Raw genomic sequence first — 26,844 nt, 5'->3', positions numbered from 1 at the left:
AATAACATCTTGTTCCATATGTATTTTTCATAGCTTTACTGGAAAATATAGTCGATTTCAAGAAATCGCTGTGGGCGGTTCTGCAACAGCACCTTTGATAGAGACTTTGTGTTATATTTAAAACAGATATTTTCTTATATAAACATCGATGGGTGTTATTTTTACCGCAGGTTGTTAGACTAAAAGCCAAATAGTCTGAAAAGTTGCTATATGTACACCCTAAGATAAATCGAATAATACCTAGAGTAGACACAGACGGAATCCATTCGTCGTTTTTGGTGACATTATTGTTTAAAAACATTATGTATGGCTTTATTCACCGTCCAATCCTTACCCGGTGACTGCGTGTATGTGCATGCTTTTTAATGACAAATGCCAAACCTGCAGGGTTTGGTCAAACTCTATCCAACATTGCAAGATATGAGAGAAAATTGTTAGATTATCCGTCAATCGGATTACGTACTTATAAATAGGTCGTGTCATTTTATAAACGTACGATATAACCTAACGGTTGTCAAGATCCGTTGTTTTCTTTAAGTGTCACATATACATAAATGCCAAAGCACAAAAAAAATCATATCTAAAGACTTAGAATACAGTCATGCCTGACTAAATTGGGATCACTGTGTCGATCGCCATATTTTCTGAATATATATAAGATACAATAGGATAGACAGGGTGCGTATTATTATTGGATATGCTAGAATCCGAGGCTGATATTGTGTGTTATCGTATTAACTGACAAATTACACAAATCCAATTAAGTAACATATTTTATTTCTCCAGTACTATTGACATCAACTGTTAACATCTTGTTGTCAATATATCATGTTTCATATTTAGGATTACTTGTTAAACCGATCTATTCTAAAATGAGAAAGCTGGTAGGACGGAGTCTTCTGCATGACCAGTTCAGACAAAACTTTTCCTACAACGGGTGACAGTTTGAAACCATGCCCTGTAAAGCAAAGAGACTTGGTGTGTATATCTGGTAACGTAAAAGTAACATTGGTTAAATACTCGTTATACAGAAAACAGTACATCCGCGATTGGTTGTTGGATTCTACCGTGGATTTTTGACCTCCTTCAACCTTATGAAGATTCTGAACAGATTTGTGTGTCTTGTACGATTGCCCGAATCACGTCATCGACGATTGCAGCTTCCTTGTATGCTGCGTCTAGATTTTGAACAGTGGTATCAGTTCAGGTTGTAAATAGTTTCTTTCCAATACTAACTTCAAATAACTAAATATAAACAAAATTAAGATACTAAGATATATATGACTATGGAACCTTGTATACTTTGCCAAAACCTTTTCCTAACTCTAAATATGACTGAACCCTGATTTAACCTAGATTTATGCCTGCTGTCGTCGATGAAGCTGGAAACGCTTTCTTTGCCGGAGCACCTGGACTTATTTTCCTTTTAATTTTGGGGATGACTTTTAATGCAAATCTATATATAATACAGCTTAAAGTGTGTCAGTATCATTTTTTGCTTTCGCACTCATCGTTGTTACCACCCCTTGAAAGCTCAAAAAGTTATCGCCGGGCTGTTTCCTCTGGCTAAGGATAATCTTTATCTTAAGCTCATTTGATGAGCGTTTGAAAGCATTGTGATGACTGCTGAAATAAAAAAAACTGGAATGAAAGGATATACACCAGCAGATCCAGCCCCATCAAACTTATGGTTGTTTTTTTAGTTGAGAAATTAACTCACCAGAGAAGCCAGCTCCGATGACTATGTTCTTCCAGTCCCGATGTCTATCCAGTACGAAGTCGTGGTCTGGAGTGTTCTAGGGAGAAATAGCCAATTGAAAACATTTTTTTAAAACATGCTTAACATGAATACCATCTATTATTGATTAATATAATGAGGTGAAAATGGAATCATCTTGAATTCTTGGTTTCCTTGAGGTTTAATCTGAAAACAGGGTGTTAAATATATATATAAACTATTTTTCAATTGATGTTTTTGTGCTTAATGACTAGGTACTATTGGTTTTCTTAGAGCTACAGATGGAGAAAGAAGTAATAAGAACCGTATTCCATGTTTGCACTTAATAGTGGAAAGTTAACATCAATGTAGCAGACAGGTCAAAGGTCACTGTTACTAACTGTATAAATACACGTCTCTATGATAGCAGGATGCTGCTCCAGACAAGGAAAGTGTTTAGCTACAAACTGTTTCACATTATCTATCACCCAGGTGCTGTCAGCATCATCTCGTCTGTCAGGGTCTATTTCTGGACCAGAGTGCAAACACATCTGAAATTATAAGTAATAATAATTATTTATTTTTATATATATTTTGGTTTTGTTTTTTTCTCTTTGATTCGTGCGAACATGCTATTAAAAATATTTAAAGTAAGCCGTACACACGTGTTACAAACCGACATGTCCGACCTATGTTTACACTATACATAGTCTTATCAAATCTGGGTTGGCGCGTCATAGAATTGTCCTGTTATATAATTCTTTTCATTGCATAATACGAGTCCATTATTACCACTACCTCGTACCCCTGTAATTTAAAGAGGCATTGGAAGCTATTTGATGTAGCACAGGTATAATTGCATTTCAACCATATCAATGATTATGGTGATACCACTGACTTATTTGATGTTTATAAGGTGATACCGTCATTTTTGTCTCTTTGGCAACTTTACGCAAATCCGGAAATTGTACAGACACGTCATTGAGATCGTAGAAACTGAGCTTAACTTTTAATTACCTTGTACAGCCCTGGGTACTCTAAACTTGGCAGTCCATAGATATCGTACTCCCCTATTGCATAGTCCTCCAAAAATATAGGAAATGTTTCGGCGCCGTATATTCCCGGAGTTTTCTCTTTCCAGTAAAGCACACTAATACGTAATGTCTAGAAAATAGAAATATAATAACATCGTCTATGATACAGAACTCCCTTCAGACAGGACCGTTATTTATTGTGGATGCCATCTTTGATACAATAATATGTGTGGCTAGAGTTGGATAAAATTTTGTGACCTACATCGACTAAAATGTGACCTTTATTGGACTGGTCGGTGTGGTATTTATTTGACTACCTAGTGTGGCCTTTATTGAACTGATCGGCGTGTCCTTTATTTGACTACCTAGTATGGCCTTTATTGGACTGATCGGTGTGGTATTTATTTGACTACCTAGTGTGGCCTTTATTGAACTGATCGGCGTGGTCTTTATTTTACTACCTAGTGTAGCCTTTATTGAACTGATCGGCGTGGTATTTATTTGACTACCTAGCATTGCCTTTATTGGACTGATCGGCGTGGTCTTTATTTGACTACCTAGTGTAGCCTTTATTGAACTGATCGGTGTGGTATTTATTTGACTACCTAGTGTGGCCTTTATTGGACTGATCGGCGTGTCCTTTATTTGACTACCTAGCATGGCCTTTATTGGACTGATCGGCGTGGTCTTTATTTGACTAACTAGTGTGGGCTTTATTAAACTGATCGGCGTGGTCTTTATTTGACTACCTAGTGTGGCCTTTATTGGGCTGACCGGCGTGGTCTTTATTTGACTACCTGGTGTGGCCTTTATTGGACTGATCGGCGTGGTCTTTATTTGATTAAATTATGTGGCATTTATTGGACTGATCGGCGTGGTCTTTATTTGACTACCTAGTGTGGCCTTTATTGGACTGATCGGCGTGGTCTTTATTTGATTAAATTATGTGGCATTTATTGGACTGATCGGCGTGGTCTTTATTTGACTACCTAGTGTGGCCTTTATTGGACTGATCGGCGTGGTCTTTATTTAACTACCTAGTGTGGCCTTTATTGGGCTGATCGGTGTGGTATTTATTTCACAACCTAGTGTGGCCTTTATTGGACTGATCGGCGTGGTCTTTATTTGACTACCTAGTGTGGCCTTTATTTGACTGATCGGCGTGGCCTTTATTTGACTACCTAGTGTGGCCTTTATTGGACTGATCGGTGTGGTATTTATTTCACAACCTAGTGTGGCCTTTATTGGACTGATCGGCGTGGTCTTTATTTGACTACCTAGTGTGGCCTTTATTGAACTGATCGGCATGGTATTTATTTGACTACCTAGCATGGCCTTTATTGGACTGATCGGCGTGGTCTTTATTTGACTACCTAGTGTGGCCTTTATTGAACTGATCGGTGTGGTATTAATTTGACTAACTAGTGTTGGCTTTATTGGACTGATCGGCGTGGTCTGTATATGACTAAATAGTTTGGGCTTTATTGGACTGACCGGCGTGGTCTTTATTTGACTACCTAGTGTGGCCTTTATTGGGCTGACCGGCGTGGTCTTTATTTGACTACCTAGTGTGGCCTTTATTTGGCTGCCCGGCGTGGTCTTTATTTGATTACCTAGTGGGGCCTTTATTGGACTGATCGATGTGGTATTTATTTGACTACCTAGTGTGGCCTTTATTGGACTGATTGGCGTGGTCTATATATAACTAAATATATAGTGTGGGTTTTATTGGACTGATCGGCGTGGCCTTTATTTGACTAACTAGTGTGGCCTTTATTTGGCTGACCGGCGTGGTCTTTATTTGATTACCTAGTGTGGCCTTTATTGAACTGATCGGCGTGGTCTTTATTTTACTATCTAGTGTGGCCTTTATTGAACTGATCGGCGTGGTATTTATTTGACTACCTAGCATGGCCTTTATTGGACTGATCGGCGTGGTATTTATTTGACTACCTAGTGTAGCCTTTATTGAACTGATCGGTGTGGTATTTATTTGACTAACTAGTGTGGGCTTTATTAAACTGATCGGCGTGGTCTTTATTTGACTACCTAGTGTGGCCTTTATTGGGCTGACCGGCGTGGTCTTTATTTGACTACCTAGTGTGGCCTTTATTGGACTGATCGGCGTGGTCTTTATTTGATTAAATTATGTGGCATTTATTGGACTGATCGGCGTGGTCTTTATTTGACTACCTAGTGTGGCCTTTATTGGACTGATAGGCGTGGTCTTTATTTAACTACCTAGTGTGGCCTTTATTGGACTGATCGGCGTGGTCTTTATTTGATTAAATTATGTGGCCTTTATTGGACTGATCGGCGTGGTCTTTATTTGACTACCTAGCATGGCCTTTATTGGACTGATCGGCGTGGTCTTTATTTGACTACCTTGTGTGGCCTTTATTGAACTGATCGGTGTGGTATTTATTTGACTAACTAGTGTGGCCTTTATTGGACTGATCGGCGTGGTCTATATATGACAACCTAGTGTGGCCTTTATTGGACTGATCGGCGTGGTCTTTATTTGACTACCTGGTGTGGCCTTTATTGGACTGATCGGCGTGGTCTTTATTTGACTAACTAGCATGGCCTTTATTGGACTGATCGGCGTGGTCTTTATTTGACTACCTTGTGTGGCCTTTATTGAACTGATCGGTGTGGTATTTATTTGACTAACTAGTGTGGCCTTTATTGGACTGATCGGCGTGGTCTATATATGACAACCTAGTGTGGCCTTTATTGGACTGATCGGCGTGGTCTTTATTTGACTACCTGGTGTGGCCTTTATTGGACTGATCGGCGTGGTCTTTATTTGACTAACTAGTGTGGGCTTTATTGGACTGATCGGCGTGGTATTTATTTGACTACCTAGCATGGCCTTTATTGGACTGATCGGCGTGGTATTTATTTGACTACCTAGCATGGCCTTTATTGGACTGATCGGTGTGGTATTTATTTGACTAACTAGTGTGGCCTTTATTGGACTGATCGGCGTGGCCTTTATTTTACTACCTAGTGTGGCCTTTATTGAACTGATCGGCGTGGTATTTATTTGACTACCTAGCATGGCCTTTATTGGACTGATCGGCGTGGTCTTTATTTGACTACCTAGTGTAGCCTTTATTGAACTGATCGGTGTGGTATTTATTTGACTAACTAGTGTGGGCTTTATTAAACTGATCGGCGTGGTCTTTATTTGACTACCTAGTGTGGCCTTTATTGGACTGACCGGCGTGGTCTTTATTTGACTACCTAGTGTGGCCTTTATTGGACTGATCGGCGTGGTCTTTATTTGATTAAATTATGTGGCATTTATTGGACTGATCGGCGTGGTCTTTATTTGACTACCTAGTGTGGCCTTTATTGGACTGATCGGCGTGGTCTTTATTTAACTACCTAGTGTGGCCTTTATTGGACTGATCGGCGTGGTCTTTATTTGATTAAATTATGTGGCATTTATTGGACTGATCGGCGTGGTCTTTATTTGACTACCTAGTGTGGCCTTTATTGGACTGATCGGCGTGGTCTTTATTTGACTACCTAGCATGGCCTTTATTGGACTGATCGGCGTGGTCTTTATTTGACTACCTTGTGTGGCATTTATTGAACTAATCGGTGTGGTATTTATTTGACTAACTAGTGTTGGCTTTATTGGACTGATCGGCTTGGTCTGTATATGACTAAATAGTTTGGGCTTTATTGGACTGACCGGCGTGGTCTTTATTTGACTACCTAGTGTGGCCTTTATTGGACTGATTGGCGTGGTCTATATATAACTAAATATATAGTGTGGGTTTTATTGGGCTGACCGGCGTGGTCTTTGTTTGACTAACTAGTGTGGTCTTTATTGGGCTGATCGGCGTGGTCTTTATTTTATTACCTAGTGTGGCCTTTATTGAACTGATCGATGTGGTATTTATTTGACTACCTAGTGTGGCCTTTATTGGACTGATTGGCGTGGTCTATATATAACTAAATATATAGTGTGGGTTTTATTGGACTGATCGGCGTGGCCTTTATTTGACTAACTAGTGTGGCCTTTATTTGGCTGACCGGCGTGGTCTTTATTTGATTTCCTAGTGTAGCCTTTATTGAACTGATCGGTGTGGTCTTTATTTGACTACCTAGTGTAGCCTTTATTGAACTGATCGGTGTGGTCTTTATTTGACTACCTTGTGTGGCATTTATTGGACTGATCGGCGTGGTCTTTATTTGACTACCTAGCATGGCCTTTATTGGACTGATCGGCGTGGTCTTTATTTGACTACCTTGTGTGGCCTTTATTGGACTGATCGGCGTGGTCTTTATTTGACTACCTAGTGTAGCCTTTATTGAACTGATCGGTGTGGTCTTTATTTGACTACCTTGTGTGGCATTTATTGGACTGATCGGCGTGGTCTTTATTTGACTACCTTGTGTGGCATTTATTGGACTGATCGGCGTGGTCTTTATTTGACTACCTAGTGTAGCCTTTATTGAACTGATCGGTGTGGTCTTTATTTGACTACCTTGTGTGGCATTTATTGGACTGATCGGCGTGGTCTTTATTTGACTACCTTGTGTGGCATTTATTGGACTGATCGGCGTGGTCTTTATTTGACTACCTAGTGTGGCCTTTATTGGACTGATCGGCGTGGTCTTTATTTGACTACCTAGTGTAGCCTTTATTGAACTGATCGGTGTGGTATTTATTTGACTAACTAGTGTGGGCTTTATTAAACTGATCGGCGTGGTCTTTATTTGACTACCTAGTGTGGCCTTTATTGGACTGATCGGCGTGGTCTTTATTTGATTAAATTATGTGGCATTTATTGGACTGATCGGCGTGGTTTTTATTTGACTACCTAGTGTGGCCTTTATTGAACTGATCGGCGTGGTATTTATTTGACTACCTAGCATGGCCTTTATTGGACTGATCGGCGTGGTCTTTATTTGACTACCTTGTGTGGCCTTTATTGAACTGATCGGTGTGGTATTTATTTGACTAACTAGTGTTGGCTTTATTGGACTGATCGGCGTGGTCTGTATATGACTAAATAGTTTGGGCTTTATTGGACTGACCGGCGTGGTCTTTATTTGACTACCTAGTGTGGCCTTTATTGGACTGATTGGCGTGGTCTATATATAACTAAATATATAGTGTGGGTTTTATTGGGCTGACCGGCGTGGTCTTTGTTTGACTAACTAGTGTGGTCTTTATTGGGCTGATCGGCGTGGTCTTTATTTTACTACCTAGTGTGGCCTTTATTGAACTGATCGATGTGGTATTTATTTGACTACCTAGTGTGGCCTTTATTGGACTGATTGGCGTGATCTATATATAACTAAATATATAGTGTGGGTTTTATTGGACTGATCGGCGTGGCCTTTATTTGACTAACTAGTGTGGCCTTTATTTGGCTGACCGGCGTGGTCTTTATTTGATTACCTAGTGTGGCCTTTATTTGGCTGCCCGGCGTGGTCTTTATTTGACTACCTAGTGTGGCCTTTATTGGACTGATCGGCGTGGTCTTTATTTGACTACCTAGCATGGCCTTTATTGGACTGATCGGTGTGGTCTTTATTTGACTACCTAGTGTGGCCTTTATTGGACTGACCGGCGTGGTCTTTATTTGACTACCTAGTCTGGCCTTTATTGAACTGATCGGCGTGGTATTTATTTGACTACCTAGCATGGCCTTTATTGGACTGATCGGCGTGGTCTTTATTTGACTACCTAGTGTGGCCTTTATTGAACTGATCGGCGTGGTATTTATTTGACTACCTAGCATGGCCTTTATTGGACTGATCGGCGTGGTCTTTATTTGACTACCTAGTGTAGCCTTTATTGAACTGATCGGTGTGGTATTTATTTGACTAACTAGTGTGGGCTTTATTAAACTGATCGGCGTGGTCTTTATTTGACTACCTAGTGTGGCCTTTATTGGGCCGATCGGCGTGGTCTTTATTTGACTACCTAGTGTGGCCTTTATTGGACTGATCGGCGTGGTCTTTATTTGATTAAATTATGTGGCATTTATTGGACTGATCGGCGTGGTCTTTATTTGACTACCTAGTGTGGCCTTTATTGAACTGATCGGCGTGGTATTTATTTGACTACCTAGCATGGCCTTTATTGGACTGATCGGCGTGGTCTTTATTTGACTACCTAGTGTAGCCTTTATTGAACTGATCGGTGTGGTATTTATTTGACTAACTAGTGTGGGCTTTATTAAACTGATCGGCGTGGTCTTTATTTGACTACCTAGTGTGGCCTTTATTGGGCTGATCGGCGTGGTCTTTATTTGACTACCTAGTGTGGCCTTTATTGGACTGATCGGCGTGGTCTTTATTTGATTAAATTATATGGCATTTATTGGACTGATCGGCGTGGTCTTTATTTGACTACCTAGTGTGGCCTTTATTGGACTGATCGGCGTGGTCTTTATTTGATTAAATTATGTGGCATTTATTGGACTGATCGGCGTGGTCTTTATTTCACTACCTAGTGTGGCCTTTATTGAACTGATCGGTGTGGTATTTATTTTACTACCTAGCATGGCCTTTATTGGACTGATCGGCGTGGTCTTTATTTTACTACCTAGCATGGCCTTTATTGGACTGATCGGCGTGGTATTTATTTTACTACCTAGCATGGCCTTTATTGGACTGATCGGCGTGGTATTTATTTGACTACCTAGCATGGCCTTTATTGGACTGATCGGCGTGGTCTTTATTTGATTACCTAGTGTGGCCTTTATTGAACTGATCGGTGTGGTATTTATTTGACTACCTAGTGTGGCCTTTATTGGACTGATCGGCGTGGTATTTATTTTACTACCTAGCATGGCCTTTATTGGACTGATCGGCGTGGTATTTATTTTACTACCTAGCATGGCCTTTATTGGACTGATCGGCATGGTATTTATTTGACTACCTAGCATGGCCTTTATTGGACTGATCGGCGTGGTCTTTATTTGATTACCTAGTGTAGCCTTTATTGAACTGATCGGCGTGGTCTTTATTTGACTACCTAGTGTGGCCTTTATTGAACTGATCGGTGTGGTATTTATTTCACTTCCTAGTGTAGCCTTTATTGGACTGATCGGCGTGGTCTTTATTTGACTACCTAGTGTGGCCTTTATTGGACTGATCGGCGTGGTATTTATTTGACTACCTAGTGTGGCCTTTATTGGACTGATCGGCGTGGCCTTTATTTGACTACCTAGTGTGGCCTTTATTGAACTGATCGGCGTTGTCTTTATTTGACTACCTAGTGTGGCCTTTATTGGACTGATCGGCGTGGTCTATATATGACTAAATATATAGTGTGGGCTTTATTGGGCTGACCGACGTGGTCTTTATTTGACTACCTAGTGTGGCCTTTATTAGACTGATCGGCGTGGTCTTTATTTGATTAAATTATGTGGCATTTATTGGACTGATCGGCGTGGTCTTTATTTAACTACCTAGTGTGGCCTTTATTGGGCTGATCGGTGTGGTATTTATTTCACAACCTAGTGTGGCCTTTATTGGACTGATCGGCGTGGTCTTTATTTGACTACCTAGTGTGGCCTTTATTGAACTGATCGGCGTGGTATTTATTTGACTACCTAGCATGGCCTTTATTGGACTGATCGGCGTGGTCTTTATTTGACTACCTTGTGTGGCCTTTATTGAACTGATCGGTGTGGTATTTATTTGACTAACTAGTGTTGGCTTTATTGGACTGATCGGCGTGGTCTGTATATGACTAAATAGTTTGGGCTTTATTGGACTGACCGGCGTGGTCTTTATTTGACTACCTAGTGTGGTCTTTATTGGACTGATTGGCGTGGTCTATATATAACTAAATATATAGTGTGGGTTTTATTGGGCTGACCGGCGTGGTCTTTGTTTGACTAACTAGTGTGGCCTTTATTGGGCTGATCGGCATGGTATTTATTTGACTACCTGGTGTGGCCTTTATTGGACTGATCGGCGTGGTCTTTATTTGATTAACTTATGTGGCATTTATTGGACTGATCGGCGTGGTCTATATATGACTAAATAGTGTGGGGTTTATTGGGCTGACCGGCGTGGTCTTTATTTGACTAAATAGTGTGGCCTTTATTGGACTGATCGGCGTAGTCTTTATTTGACTACCTAGTGTGGCCTTTATTGGGCTGACCGGCGTGGTCTTTATTTGACTAACTGGTGTGGCCATTATTGGACTGATCGGTGTAGTCTTTATTTGACTACCTGGTGTGGCCGTTATTGGACTGATCGGCGTGGTCTTTAATTAACTAACTTATGTGACCTTTATTGGACTGGCCGGCGTGGTCTTTATTTGACTAACTAGTGTGGCCTTTATTGGACTGATCGGCGTGGTCTATATATGACAACCTAGTGTGGCCTTTATTGGACTGATCGGCGTGGTCTTTATTTGACCACCTGGTGTGGCCTTTATTGGACTGAACGGCGTGGTCTTTATTTGACTACCTGGTGTGGCCTTTATTAGACTGATCGGTGTGGTCTTTGTTTGACTAACTAGTGTGGCCTTTATTGGACTGATCGGCGTGGTCTATATATGACAACCTAGTGTGGCCTTTATTGGACTGATCGGCGTGGTCTTTATTTGACTACCTGGTGTGGCCTTTATTGGACTGAACGGCGTGGTCTTTATTTGACTACCTGTTGTGGCCTTTATTGGACTGATCGGCGTAGTCTTCATTTGACTAAATAGTGTGGCCTTTATTGAACTGATCGGTGTGGTATTTATTTGACTAACTAGTGTGGGCTTTATTAAACTGATAGGCGTGGTCTTTATTTGACTACCTAGTGTGGCCTTTATTGGGCTGACCGGCGTGGTCTTTATTTGACTACCTAGTGTGGCCTTTATTAGACTGATCGGCGTGGTCTTTATTTGACTACCTAGTGTGGCCTTTATTGAACTGATCGGCGTTGTCTTTATTTGACTACCTAGTGTGGCCTTTATTGGACTGATCGGCGTGGTCTATATATGACTAAATATATAGTGTGGGCTTTATTGGGCTGACCGGCGTGGTCTTTATTTGACTACCTAGTGTGGCCTTTATTAGACTGATCGGCGTGGTCTTTATTTGATTAAATTATGTGGCATTTATTGGACTGATCGGCGTGGTCTTTATTTGACTACCTAGTGTGGCCTTTATTGGACTGATCGGCGTGGTCTTTATTTAACTACCTAGTGTGGCCTTTATTGGACTGATCGGCGTGGTCTTTATTTGATTAAATTATGTGGCATTTATTGGACTGATCGGCGTGGTCTTTATTTGACTACCTAGTGTGGCCTTTATTGGACTGATCGGCGTGGTCTTTATTTGACTACCTAGTGTGGCCTTTATTAGACTGATCGGCGTGGTCTTTATTTGACTACCTAGTGTGGCCTTTATTGAACTGATCGGCGTGGTATTTATTTGACTACCTAGCATGGCCTTTATTGGACTGATCGGCGTGGTCTTTATTTGACTACCTTGTGTGGCCTTTATTGAACTGATCGGTGTGGTATTTATTTGACTAACTAGTGTTGGCTTTATTGGACTGATCGGCGTGGTCTGTATATGACTAAATAGTTTGGGCTTTATTGGACTGACCGGCGTGGTCTTTATTTGACTACCTAGTGTGGCCTTTATTGGACTGATTGGCGTGGTCTATATATAACTAAATATATAGTGTGGGTTTTATTGGGCTGACCGGCGTGGTCTTTGTTTGACTAACTAGTGTGGCCTTTATTGGGCTGATCGGCATGGTATTTATTTGACTACCTGGTGTGGCCTTTATTGGACTGATCGGCGTGGTCTTTATTTGATTAACTTATGTGGCATTTATTGGACTGATCGGCGTGGTCTATATATGACTAAATAGTGTGGGGTTTATTGGGCTGACCGGCGTGGTCTTTATTTGACTAAATAGTGTGGGGTTTATTGGACTGATCGGCGTGGTCTATATACGACTACCTGGTGTGGCCTTTATTGGACTGATCGGCGTGGTCTTTATTTGACTACCTAATGTGGCCTTTATTGGACTGATCGGCGTAGTCTTTATTTGACTACATAGTGTGGCCTTTATTGGGCTGACCGGCGTGGTCTTTATTTGACTAACTGGTGTGGCCATTATTGGACTGATCGGTGTAGTCTTTATTTGACTACCTGGTGTGGCCTTTATTGGACTGATCGGCGTGGTCTTCATTTGACTAAATAGTGTGGCCTTTATTGAACTGATCGGTGTGGTATTTATTTGACTAACTAGTGTGGGCTTTATTAAACTGATAGGCGTGGTCTTTATTTGACTACCTAGTGTGGCCTTTATTGGGCTGACCGGCGTGGTCTTTATTTGACTACCTAGTGTGGCCTTTATTGAACTGATCGGCGTTGTCTTTATTTGACTACCTAGTGTGGCCTTTATTGGACTGATCGGCGTGGTCTATATATGACTAAATATATAGTGTGGGCTTTATTGGGCTGACCGGCGTGGTCTTTATTTGACTACCTAGTGTGGCCTTTATTAGACTGATCGGCGTGGTCTTTATTTAACTAACTTATGTGGCCTTTATTGGACTGATCGGCGTGGCTTTCATTGGACTGACCGATGTTTACCTTGAGTGGTAAATGAACACCGAGGGAAGGCAGTACTTTTGTGGCCCAGGGTCCGACAGTCAGTACCATTGTGACCTTACCTTGAGTGGTAAATGGACACCGAGGGAAGGCAGTACTTTTGTGGCCCAGGGTCCGACAGTCAGTACCATTGTGACCTTACGGGAAGGTAGTACTTTTGTGGCCCAGGGTCCGACAGTCAGTACCAGGTTACGACCACGATAGCTTCCCTTGTTTGTTTTTACAGTCACAATGTCCCCCGGGTACACGTCAATCATTGGTTCGTTGTCGTGCAGGATGCCTCCATGCTTCACAAACTCGCTCTGAAAGAAAAGGATAATGGTGTACTGAATTCCGCTGCTACAATAATCGTCACAGTTTAAATCGAAGGAATTTCCTTAACAATTTTATAAATAAAGGTGTCCATTGGATCGGTTTATAAACAACCCTTTATAAACTTCTATCGATGGTTTTTGTTTTTAGTCAAGTGGATGTGGCAATAAATTTGACAGATATTTTAAAATGTGAACCACGATATATATATGTACAACGGTCGAAGGGAGGTAAATCATAACACACGCATAATTAATTATGTCCTTTATTAGGTATATCAACTGGTTGTAGAATACAGAAAAAAATGTATATAATACCTTACATTGTATATAAATAATATGAGCTCTATCTTACACATATGTCGGTAAGATTTTGTGGAAAGAAATAAAAGATGTTCGTTCATTAATTTACTACAGGGTACACTATAGCATAATAAAAAAACCAGTTAGAATTAAAGAAATGTTGTGCCTTTTATAATTGCATGTGCCGGTCGTGCCAATACAATGTGAGTATGACCACGTGTTCCAAAAAGGTAAGTGTCTTCTGCTTCATCGACGATATAAACAGCTGGTAAATTCATACATGTTAAATATTCGTCGATTTCAACCAGCCTTGCGCTTGCTATGGAATTAATTGGGATTGGGATTACTTCTCGAAATTATTTTACTCTCTGTCATTGCCTTCTTGACAGTTTAGTCATTCTTTTTTACTATGACAAGGTCGCTGTGTCAAAAATACAATTTACAATAAATAAATAAATAAACAAATAGATAACTAGAAACAAAAAGAAATCTTAAATGGGTAAGTACGTAGTACCAATATGTAAATTGGTTTAATTATCCCTGTCATTGAGTTATACTATGTGACTATAAGAAAAAAGTTAAATAACGGTACAAAGTATATCGGGTGTTTCGGGTAAAGAAAAAGAACCTGAAAAGCCGCCAAAGATTTATCAGCGAACAGTACACCTCCACTATGGTCCTCAACGCCTACAAAGTCTTCTGGGTAGTCCAACATCGGATACTTTAACCGTAAGGTGCGACCATCAAGTTCTGTGTATGGTATAGAGTATTTTCGGAGCGACTGCATCGTTCCATCAATAAGATCACTTCCGGTTTTTCCGACTGCCAAAAGTCCTGTTTTTCTGCATAAACAATAATTGAACAAAAGACAACCAATTATTAGCTCTATATCATTGCGGCTATGAATACCAGTAGCTAGCTACTGGTATTCATAGCCGCAATGAAAATTTAAAAAATCTATTCAATTCATATATTTACATAACCTTGATTTAAAAAAAATTATATCGAGAAAACGAGAAATTTTATTAAAAAGAAAAATTTGTCATGTATACGACGAAACGCCAAATTATTAGAACAGCCGGGAGATCCCGCCTATGCACCATCGTTTACCGTGTCCTTCCGCTCCGCAGTTTGCAGTAGTTTATTTATTTATTTTTTGCTTGTTATTTAAAACAAAGAGACATGAAATAACATCGAATACAATAATTTGTATTAAATTATATTTAATTTATGTAAATAGATTACAAAGAAAACATAATTTACGGAAATGAAACGAGGACTATTTTTCAAGCGTATTGATATTTTTCTGATGTTATGTGTGGAAAATCAGCACGAGAGACAATGTTTTCATACGGTTTTCATAGTGTATTCATGGTCATATGTTTGTTGTTTTCACTTGATATGTTCATATCAGCAAACCACATTAGGAATGTAAATATATATGAATGGTGAATATATATTTAACACAGCACAATTACGACAGGAATTTAAAACATTTTAATTTCGGATCAGCAACAAATACTGTATATGATATAGTTTTTATAATCATATATAAAACAAATGACGACAGGTTGCTCACGGTCTACGGCACCTAAACGTATAGCCGGTGATACCCGTAGCTTCCACTACGGCATCATATAGTAACCAAAATTAAAGAAAAGCTTGCCGTGTGTTCCTCTATTTGGTTCGTACCTGCTGTTCTGAATAGGTAGGGCACCATTTAATGGATCACAACTAAACCTGAAGTGAGTTCCCATGATGACGTCTCTACAAACTATATGCTTCAAAGATAAAAAAACGATTTTTTTTCTTTTACAATGACGGATGTAAAATCAATACCTAAATAGTTCCGTCATATATTAACACGTATAATTTATACAATTTCATCGCAAATAAAGATTGCTCGTTTCGTTTTTGACAAGTATACATTAGTATGATGAATGAAGCATAACAGTTCCGACATCTTGGATCCAAGTGGTTCATTTCAGGAATCGAACCACGTGAAACGGTTTAGTTTTGCTGGTATAGCAGGTTCCATTACGAGTACAGCAGATTCGCACAATCAAAATGTCTTATACAAGATAATTTTGCCTTCCGGTGAATATCATATGGAAGTCAATCTAAACATGTTAAAGACACTTTTGCTATCCTCCGTCTTTAGCGAAACTCTTATTCTTCTTCTTCACGACTTAAACAATGATATGAATTGTCAACAATTTACCCTATATAACACTCCTCCACTTACTTATATAAAGTTGTCCCAGACTCGTTTTCCAGTTCCTCCCACAGCTTGTAAGCCTCAATCATCATCTCTGTATAGTAGTCATCGCCTCCATAAGCCATTCTCGTGATTCGGCTTTGTCCATGAGAACTTCCACGAGAATGTGGAAGAGGGAACTATAATAATCAGAATATTAAAAGTTTTGTAACATATATATTGTTTGTTTGAAAAGGGGTCTCCTAGTTCATCGACGACACCTTCAATGTTTGTGTAGATGATTATTAAGATCTTTAGAATCATTTGATAGTGTGTCATTATTAAAGTATTGTTGACTATAAGAACATCCCTTGAACATACCTCTGCTGATATGATTGGTAACGAGGGGTTGCTGAGATATGCATATTTGTTTATCGCCCCTTGGACAGCCATAGTCATTTAAAGGCGGTGTCCCTCTGTAGTAGTTTGTGACTAACTGACTAAACAACATACGGGAGGCCCTTCGCATGCCATCAAGCGCCATTATGGTTAAATGTCTTGCACAACGACACAGCCACGACAGCCACGACCGACCCGTTTCTCAGCTTCCCGAGAAACACAAATCTCCATAGGAAGCGAGCGTCAAACCATGCACACCTAATGTTACGTATCTGGGTTTCTAAGCGACTGAGCTGATTGATGCGATGTCAATAAGACTAAATGTAGTTGTATATCGTATGCATATGTGTTTTCTCGAAGATGAAATCAGATAAGTCCCAGATATTTCTTATTTGGTACTTTACAAAGAAAACATAAATCATATAGAATTTGAATTATACAAATTTTCAACTAAATATAAATGAATGTCTACTTTACTTTGCATTTCTTTCGTGGTGAGAAGCAAATCTGAAGTTGTATTGCCTTACAAAGCTGACTGACATGTTCTTTATCAGGGTATGGGACATACGTTATTTATGAGATGTGATACATTCATTTTTACCTGTCAAGAGACTGCTACATTTAACGTCGGGACAGGGTATTGTTTAAGAACACACGTGACAGACATGCTGGCGTTTATCTATTTTGTTTTATTGGAACAATGATAAAAAAAAATACAATAGGAAATATCACCTGCTCGAGCAACAAGGTGTCTTGTCCATTCTTGACCAGGTTGTATGCCGTAGACGAGCCTTCAATTCCTGCCCCCACCACGATACAGTCGTATGTCTGCATATCCCAATCCCTCCCATCAGCTGGCTGGATGATCTACAACACATGTGTTACATATGGATATCTGATAACGAGTTCATGGACCTTTATATTGGACTCTGGCCACAAGTGATTCGCTATATCAAATTCCAAATTTCAAATATAACTTGTCATCTTACTTGGCCAAGAACAACATCTGAGGATCAAAATAAAAAAGTTTCAACACACAGAATGTTTGGCATTTTCTTGGGTTGGACATCCGTGTCAAGGGGAGAAGTCCCATCAGAACTGTTTACACAGGATTTTGGAGCACTAAAAAGGTGAGATTGTCGCACCTACAACATATTGCTGCATTTTACGGGGTCTAGAAACTAGCCCTGAGGCGCTGCAGACAATAATGAGTTCGTAATCTTAGATGTCACTGGGAGGAGGAAAGTAAACAATAAACGAAGTAAACAAAGTTTCCTCGTCCCAGGTCAATCCGAATTCATAAAGAAATAACAAACGATTTATATAAAATAATCGTGTTATGTTTATTATATATTAAAGTAATATTTATATGTATTTAAAGATTACATAAATAATATGGTCGGGGCCACTGGTCGGCCTTAATGTTGGGGACCGTAAGTTGGGGACTTGGGGCTTTCCCCGAGAATGTTGGGGGAAATCCTTCTATTACGTCACTTCCATTCGGGGCATCCGATTGGGGGAACTATTCGGGGCTCTACTCGGGGCAACCCCTAGCAGACGGAGTAAAAATATTACTTTAAATGATTTATAAAAATAAATCTAGTAATAATTATCAATAAATGTAACGTGCCTGGTGCCGTTTAACAATTTAAAACATTTAACAAAAAGATGGAGCTTCCAAAGTGATAAAATATTACCTTGCTATCTGGCGAAACAATAATGCTGCCGCACAGATGACTGGAGTGAGGAAGACACCCCGATGTGCGACCGCTGAGACAACAGACATGCGCATCGGAGGTTTAGCGTAAAACCGACCGACCAATGACACGACGCGATTTATACAATCAACCAATGATATCCTACGTATGTATTTCCATAGTTTAACACAGCGGCAGATAAACAAAGATGTCAGCGCCCAGAAGAGGACGTATTAAGTCACTTCTGACAGCATTAGAGGATACTTAGACGTAAATATGACCTAGCGATTGTTGTTATAACAAGTTTTAGATACTATCCTAGATATAATACATAGGAATAGCGTAAATACTTAATAATTAATTAGTAAAACAACAATTTAGATAGCGAGCTACAATCAGCTGATCTGAAGCACTTACCTTGTACTTGAACGTTGGTGGGGTTCATTCCCACTCAGCCAACATGTTGTTTTTGCTATATAAACATTACCTGAGTTTACCTGTGGAAAATGTAGGTATAGTCTGTTTCAGTATACGTATACATGGGACTCAAAGGTGACTAACAATAAAAGTGATGAAAATGTTTAAGAATACCTTTAAAAATATACATTCATGTGTACGTATTAATAACAGAATACATATACTGATAATTTATTACTTATATTAATAATGATAGTACACAACACTTCAAAAATGAAATAACGGAAAAATCTTTCATAATTAAAAATGCACCATATACAGGTAACAATGATATACAGTGTACTTTCAATCATTTTTTCCCTTGTTCTTTTCCCCCTTTCAATTAGATATGATTACTATCTTATAATAAGCAACTAATTCTTACAAAAATAAAGGTGCATTTTGTTAAAATCACATAAAGAGTTAACGGCATAAACTTAATGATATGTAGTCAAAACTGTTTATAAGAGTATGTGTATGTAACCAACACAAAAACAACCAATTGTTATTCCCTCAAAATTACAATAAACAGTATACACCTTGGTCCAATCATTTTACCAGATCCATTAGTTATTTTTCTCTGAACACTTACTGTTTCCTGAACATTAACATTCAGTTTCATAAAGGGACCTAAGTGTTTATGATATACTTTGAGAAATGGAACTTGTGTATTCTAAACATTATATACAAGCGTAATTTAACATTCAATTTCATAAAGCAACTTGAACTTGCAAGGGTTATGATTACCATATACTCGTGTTAAAGGAAGTGACAATTATATAGACTAGTATTTCTTTGTAATAATAAGATTGAACTATTTATTACGTGAATAATTTCGTAGGTGAAGACTGCATATATGAGAACCGCCGATATGATTAATTGACTTTGGTGATATTGTGAACTTTATCCGTGCTTTCTACGATTATACTGATTTGTGCTTTATTATTCAATCAGTTTCACTATTATACATGATTTGTTTTACTTGAACTATTAAAATGTGATTTAAAGTGTTTTGTTTTTAATCGTTTTCTCTTAAGTACATTATATATACCTGTTATATATTACAATGAAACAGGTAACGTTGACTTAAACGTATTGATAATGTGACCTTTCAATGTAAAGGTAAAAATTGAAAAAACGTATTTTCTGTTTTATTTATAAAACATAATATTTATGATAAAGTGTGAAATTTTTAACAATGAAAGATATAGAAAAATGAATTATTTTCAGTAATTTATGAAAATTTGAGTTATTTTATTTTAATTTTTTTAATATAATAAAAGTATTTGTGATACATATACATTTCGTATACATTATCTACAAACTGATAACAGCATGTAGCACAGGTAATACCGGTAACACAGGTAACCTGAGAATCAAGTACTTCTCCAAAACAGGCTATAACTTACCTGTAATTAGTGCCTATTGTTCTCTATTGTTCCTACCCCCAATGTTAAAATAGGATATGTTGGCTGAGTGGGAAGACACCGTTGGTGGATAGGGGCGGTTGAGTCGATAAAGTAGGTATAGCGCTCTGGTCCGCGTTAGCTGTCAGCTGTCTGCAGGTCTGTCACCCGAATCAGTGGCGTAGGAAGTCGTCAAAAAAAAGGGGGGGGGGGGGGGCAAAAAAATTTTTTAACCTTAAATTTTACGCACTAAACAAATCGTATGCCATCTCCGCAAAATTAGCCAATAATTATCATTTCAACATCCCATGATAATTTTGATAATTTATGTAGTACAAAATAAGTCATTTTAGCAAATCAGGACATATTATTTATGGCAAAACATGAATCACCAGGCCCGGCCAGGATTTTCGAAAGGGCGGGGGGTCCAGTAATTTAGTAATAATGCGAGCGCCATAGGCGGGAGCCGATTTTTTTCCTTTTTTTTAAGAGGGGTCTGAGGGGCCGCCCAGCGGGTCCAGGGCAGCGCCCTGATATGGGGTTCAAGGGGGTCTAAGCCCTCTGCGGAAAATGAATATAGCACATTTCCAATAATTCGGGATCAGGCGCGGATCCAGGAGTTTTCGAAAGGGGGTCCAGTAATTAAGTGATCATGCGAGCGCCTTAGGCGCGAGACGATTTTTTTTCTCCTTTTTGCGAGAGGTCTGGGGGGCCGCCCAGCGGGTCCCAGGGTGGCGAAGCCCCCCTGTGGATCTGCAATAGAAAGGGGGGCAGTAATTTAGTGATAAAGCGAGCGCCGTAGGCGCGAGCCTAATTTGTTTTGTATTTCCTCGTACCTGTCGGTAATTAGTATCACTCTATTCACGTTAAAACCGCGCATTCTTATTCATGTTGTGTTTCTGTCTTGTTCTCATTATGAACTCAATTAACTTCACAAATTATCATCAACTTATTGAATCTATGTGATGAAGTTAAGCAAAATTTCGTATTAAGATATAAATATTGACTTACCAGGCTATTGCAGACGACCGACACACAGGTCTGAGGATTGATATACTAGTATAAAAGTAGGAATGTTCCGGATGTACAAGATAAAGTTTTTATCGTTGCCTTCAAGAAAACATTATCGGTTCGAAAATATAGAGATATTTATCGAAATGAATATATAAATTCGTGTTTTTTCCCCTTTTTAAGATTTTGGATGTCAAAAAGTGTGTGTGTGTGGGGGGGGGGGGGGGGGGGGGGCAAAAATATATGTTTGCCCCCCCACTGTAAAAAGTGGGGGGGGGGGGGGCAATTGCCCCCCTGCCCCCCGCTTCCTACGCCACTGCGAATGTCTCCTACGCATGCGCGGGGTCGCTCAGACGCTTCTCTTAACACAGTCAAGCTCGCACACCACCCACACATGTATACACATACAGGTCACCGATCACTACACTCCCCCCAACCTTATGATGAAAGCCTCTAGTCCATCCTGGGGAGTGCAGAACCGGGGTAATCCACTGGATTGGTGGGGCTGAACTTCTGGGTTGAGACGAACTAACCAGAATCTGAAAATCCTACTGATAATCAGATTAGCTGGAGTACGCCGCATTCTCTGTTTAATCAGTTTAGCATCCCCTGTGTCAATCTGATGTTCGATTTCCGTAAAACTTCCCAAGTCAAAATCAGCTTCCGCAAACACTTCGCTGTAGTTGCCCAGCAGGCACTTTAGTTGTGTCGCTTGATCTGCTGTAAGATGCTTGGTGGAGTCCTCAAATACAGTCCTCAAATGAGACGGTAACTCCTGTATCACCGTGTCCGGTAGCAATACCTCATGGACTTCAGGATTAGAAATCCCCTTGACAAGTTCTGGGTCCACATTAGTTACCTCTTTGCTAAACTTCCTGCCCACATTAGTTGCCTCTGGATCAGAATTTCTGCTATGGATACTCACTGATTGGGTATGGGGTTCCCGAAATATCTTGTCCACTTCATATGCATAAGCAATGATTTGTCCCGGCTTAACTGTTTTAAAGTTGTTGCTTGGGTTGACTAAACATACTACAGGAGCTGTATTGGAATTCCGCACCGTGCGGGGGACGGATAAACCAAGATCGTTGAAAGATTCAATAAAGTAGTCGTTCAACGAACAATCCATTTTCCCCGACACTCTTACTACAGAGTTAGGAGGTACAACAATTCGTCTGGTAGTTGTGACTCTGGCGACTACAGGCTTATCATCCCTAAATTTTGTACAAATTGGAATCCGTTCATCCTCTAGAATGAGTGTGTCTGTCTGCATGTCATGAATTGCTCCTCAGTGATGAAGAAGATCATGACCCAATAACATTTCCTCATTTATTGGTGCTACATAAACTCTGTGTTGGAATGAGTGATTCCCTAGTCTCATACCGATAGGTTAATAATGAAGCCGTTCATAGCCGAATCCTGGTCCGCCATATACATGATAGCATCCTTCACCTTGCGTGGTTTTTTCCCCAGTCTATCATATATTGCTGTTGACAGAATAGTTATCTCTGCTCCAGAGTCCATCCTTGCTGTGATTGGGACGTCCCCGACGATTATCGGTATGGATGATGATCCTGGACGTACCCTAAATACCTGTACTATCTCCACCTCTGTTCTTTCTGGACGGCCATCTTGTCCTGGCTCAGGGGTTTGGCCTACACACTTGAACCTTTGGTGTTTAAATCTGGTGCGGAGTCATTTGTATCCCCATCCTTTTTCTTTTGTAGCCATTTCTTATACTTGTCGCAATCCTTCTTGAAATGACCAGTTTTCTTACAGAAGAAACAGGCGCTGTTAGAAGATTTTGTTATTTTCTCCTTCCTGTCCTCCTTAGCCTTGGTGAACTTGTCGGTAAAACGACTTAGAGCCTTCTCTATCATTGTTTCTACCTTGGCCTGCGACATGGACTCCACGGCATTGATGGTAACTTCATCCTTTGCCTTCTTTTTAGACTTGCCGTCCACAGCCTGGGTGATGTACTGGTGCTGTTTTACCTTGTCCAGGGCCGTTGTTAGCAAAACAAGCGTGCTTCCCTGCCTCTTTGTCCACACAACCCTGACAAAATTTTGAGATTGCCTCCCGATGAGCATACTTGTCTGGCAAATCTCTAAATGCTGGTGTAGCCAAAGTCATCACTCTATCAGCCCAGTCTTCCAGTGATTCATCCTGCTTCTGTTGGGCTTGATGAAACTTAGCTTTAGAGGTTTCCTTCAGCTCCTTGGCACCAAATCGTCCTTCTAGCCTCTTCATTATTCTTCTATATGAGCCGGCAATACCCATACTGGTGGTTATGAAGTCTAAGGCTTTACCATCGAGGCTCCAGATAAGATAATCCCTGCTCTCAGTATCTGACCACCGTAGAACAGACCTGAAGCTCTCGAACTTCTGTTTGAAGGACAGCCAGTTTGTTTTCCCATCATACTTTAGGTTTTTGGGTAGCTTTGTTGGGTTACCCCTTCGCGATTTAGAAAACCGCTCCAGACTTCCTTCCTCAGAACTGGTGTTGGAGGAATCATTTGAAGAACTAAAGTACAATTTTGACTTTGTTCCCTCGCGCTTACTTTTGTGATATCGCGATTTAGAGGATTTGTGTTCCTTATGCTGACTTTTGTCAGATAAGTACCTCCCCTATGGCGAGGACGAGCTTGATGACCTCGAACGCGACCTTTGGTGTTTGTCCGACCTTGACCCTTTCGCGCGCGTGACCTTGAACTCTGATCGAGACGACCTTGAGTCTATGGAACCTTTACGTGTACGCGAATCCTGGATTTCAGACTTACCATGCGAGGTTGTAGTCCTAGGTGACTGGCGACGGTGTCTAGAGTATCGGTCACCTTTTTGACCCTTCAGTGAACTTGTGTGAGACGGGGACCTTGTGTCGACAGATGCTGATGTAGAACACCGATCTGTCTGACCATGCATACTGGATTCTATGGACATCCTAGAACTGGACAGTGTAGGTTTTACATTAGACTTACCCTTATTAATAGACCTAGAAGGCCTAGCAGATAAATCAGTGTGTCCTTTTTCTTTGTTGACATCCTCCTGCTTAAGTGATCTACAAGACCGCTTTGTTGTCCTAGACAGAGATCCAGATGTTGCATGCTCCAAACGCGAAATTAATTCTAATTGTTGTGCATGCTGCTCAATCAGTTGCCTTTTTATTTCCTCAGCAGACTTGAACAAAGATACTGATAATGGCTCCTGTTGAGACTCCTGTCAGACTTGGATGGAGGCTCCAGCTTAGTTTGATTAAAAATCAAATTGTTGTCAGTTGACATACGCAGATTCGATAGTCTCCTCTCCAAATCTGCAACACTGCTCTCTCCCGATGACAACGAGGAATCCTTAAGTAGACAGTCCTTGTTAAAAAGTCTTGTTGTTTTTGAGGGCTCTGTGTGAGAAGGCCGTAGTTTCGAATCAAACGTCCATCCCGTACCTTTCCCAGCTATAACCTTTATCCTCATTGGGTTTACATTTTGCACCCGGTGACCCTGTTTCCATTCCCTTCATCGCACCCCTAACTAAATCTGAGAGCATACTGCTGTCTGGTCTTATTATGTTCTGGTTGATTGTTTCCGGGGTTAAGATTTCTGTTCCAACATGTGGTTGTAACATAGGGACAGATGTAGGGCTCGAGGTGTTCCAGCGATGTATGCCTGTCATATCTATAAATCCCGCGTCGGGGACCTGTAATGTAGCTGGCCTTACCTCAAAATCTATAAGATTTAAAAGGTCCTGACTGAGGTCTGCCTTCAGAACTGTACTTAAAGTATCAGAGGTTATTGCCCCCTCTGTTTCCCTCAAGTACACCAACCTACTCGCCCTTTTGATTCCAATCCTTGGCAGGCATTGTATCATCTCCTCCTCCGTAGCGTAATTTATTTTAAACGGCATTGTACGAAGTGTCATATGTTCAACACTGGACCGTAAATAACAAAGTTCGCTAAAGTTGTTTCATTACAAAAAACTTATAACAAGGAAGTTAATCTGCATGAAAATTCAATATAAATTAATTAAAAATCAATTTAAATTGTATACAGAACTCTCACGGACATAAAACTTAGAAAAAAATCGTGCAACAATACCGATACAATTCTGACTTTTGTAAAGTGAGAAATATGAATTAAAAATTCAATATAACCCGTCCTGGCGTAGCTCAAGCACTTCTGACACCATTGAAGCACTTACCTAGTACTTGAACGTTGGTGGATATAGGCGGTTGAGTCGATAAAGTAGGTATAGCGCTCTGGTCCGCGTTAGCTGTCAGCTGTCTGCAGGTCTGTCACCCGAATGTCTCCTACGCATGCGCGGGGTTGCTCAGACGCTTCTCTTAACACAGTCAAGCTGGCACACCACCCACACATGTATACACATACAGGTCACCGATCACTACATATCTAACAGTAGCCTGAGTAGGCTAACAAACAATACACATATTTCGTAACACTGCCCTCCTCCTAGACAACATTTGGTCTCCAAATTAAAGATGATACAATAAGATAACGACGAAAATATCGACCTATAAAACGATATTGGATGTACATACGATAGGTATGCCCTATTAAAACTCGTGACTCGACACTCACATATCAGTTAATAGCATGTAATGTCTTCGAGACAGAAAAATACACGAATATTTAAAAAAAAAAAACCTGACATAAATCTTCTTACAGTAACAACATTGCCATGAATGTCACGCAGTGATGAAAATTGAAGCATTTAACTTATGTTAGAACATAACTTTGATCACTTCAATTTCAACTGTAATAACAATATCATTGATTATAATTAAATTCAATAATGTAATGAGCATTAATATTGATAAAATGTTAATACTGAAGGTTTCAGTAGCTGAGAATAATATCACTTAACCAATAACCATAACATTGTAGTACCAAACAATAGCATTTCAATACTACTATAGATACTATCCAAAATGTTTACAATTGCATAGTGGAGCATTAACAATAAATGATATTTAGTATCTTCAACTGTTTAAGAGAAAATGACAATGGAACTCTTAAATTACAGTTTAGTTAATATATAACACTTTTGCAAGAACAACTTCAAGATATATATAACTATTATGACAAGCATAAGAATTTAAGAAAACAATTGATTTTCTAATAACAGGTACTGTAAGTTAACATAACAACAGAGTAGTTTACAATGTAGTTTAAACCTGTTATATGTAGTATAATATCCCCCGGCTATCCCAGATGTTACAATCTGACTAATCCCTGAATCCAAAATTCCCAAAAATATATACAACATGTATCTCCCAATGTAACTGTTTAGCCTAGATCTAACACAAAATATCTAATTTCTCCCTGATTTTGACCCCAAGTTGTACAACCTATAGAAATCTGCCTCCATCTCTAATTCTACAAGATCCCTAATATTATCAGGGAGGAGAACAGTTTTGATCTTCTCCACCATATCTTAGAAAGTTTAAGATAGTCCTGAAGTGAGTTGAATCTCTATCAACAAAATAATTTGAAATATTCCGCAAAAGCATATCTGTGAAAAATGAACCACTGACCACAGTCAGGGTTTCTCTACAGGTGTCAAACTTGGTTCCTCCAATGTCCAAAGTGACACGGGCATTTATGATGGGGTCCACAGGGTCGCTGGAAATGGTCCTACTGGGCTCATCCGCAGGTACTTGAATATACTGAGACTCGGCCTCCACATGTCCCT

General features: G+C 39.9%; 2 protein-coding genes across 3 annotated transcripts in view; one reads left to right on the top strand and one right to left on the bottom strand.

The window, feature by feature from the left end:
- Nucleotides 1–760: 760 nt before the first annotated feature.
- Nucleotides 761–25,427, bottom strand: LOC117332915 (peroxisomal sarcosine oxidase-like). Of its 2 annotated transcripts, none has more exons than XM_033891983.1 (10): nucleotides 25,333–25,427; nucleotides 17,304–17,438; nucleotides 16,221–16,372; nucleotides 14,604–14,817; nucleotides 13,511–13,663; nucleotides 13,424–13,453; nucleotides 2,735–2,881; nucleotides 2,119–2,268; nucleotides 1,721–1,796; nucleotides 761–958 (listed from the first exon to the last, which is right to left on the bottom strand). In XM_033891983.1, the coding sequence occupies exons 2-10, from the start codon at nucleotides 17,403–17,405 to the stop codon at nucleotides 846–848; spliced, it is 1,137 nt and encodes a 378-aa protein (XP_033747874.1). In that variant the 5' UTR covers nucleotides 17,406–17,438; nucleotides 25,333–25,427; the 3' UTR covers nucleotides 761–845. The 2 variants fall into 2 exon arrangements, with proteins under 2 accessions (XP_033747874.1, XP_033747873.1); XM_033891982.1 differs by lacking the exon at nucleotides 25,333–25,427 and adding an exon at nucleotides 18,686–18,706.
- Nucleotides 18,458–26,844, top strand: part of LOC117332913 (peroxisomal sarcosine oxidase-like) — a 33,994-nt gene continuing 25,607 nt past the window's right edge. The window contains exon 1 of the mRNA XM_033891981.1: nucleotides 18,458–18,538. The gene's annotated coding sequence lies outside the window, so the exon portion shown is untranslated. The remainder of the gene's footprint in view (nucleotides 18,539–26,844) is intronic.

The sequence above is a fragment of the Pecten maximus genome, chromosome 8 (genome assembly GCF_902652985.1).
Source record: "Pecten maximus chromosome 8, xPecMax1.1, whole genome shotgun sequence".
Taxonomy (NCBI): Eukaryota; Metazoa; Mollusca; class Bivalvia; order Pectinida; family Pectinidae; genus Pecten; species Pecten maximus.
Note: the sequence above shows the minus strand (reverse complement) of the source record. Positions and strands in the feature narration are given on the sequence as shown.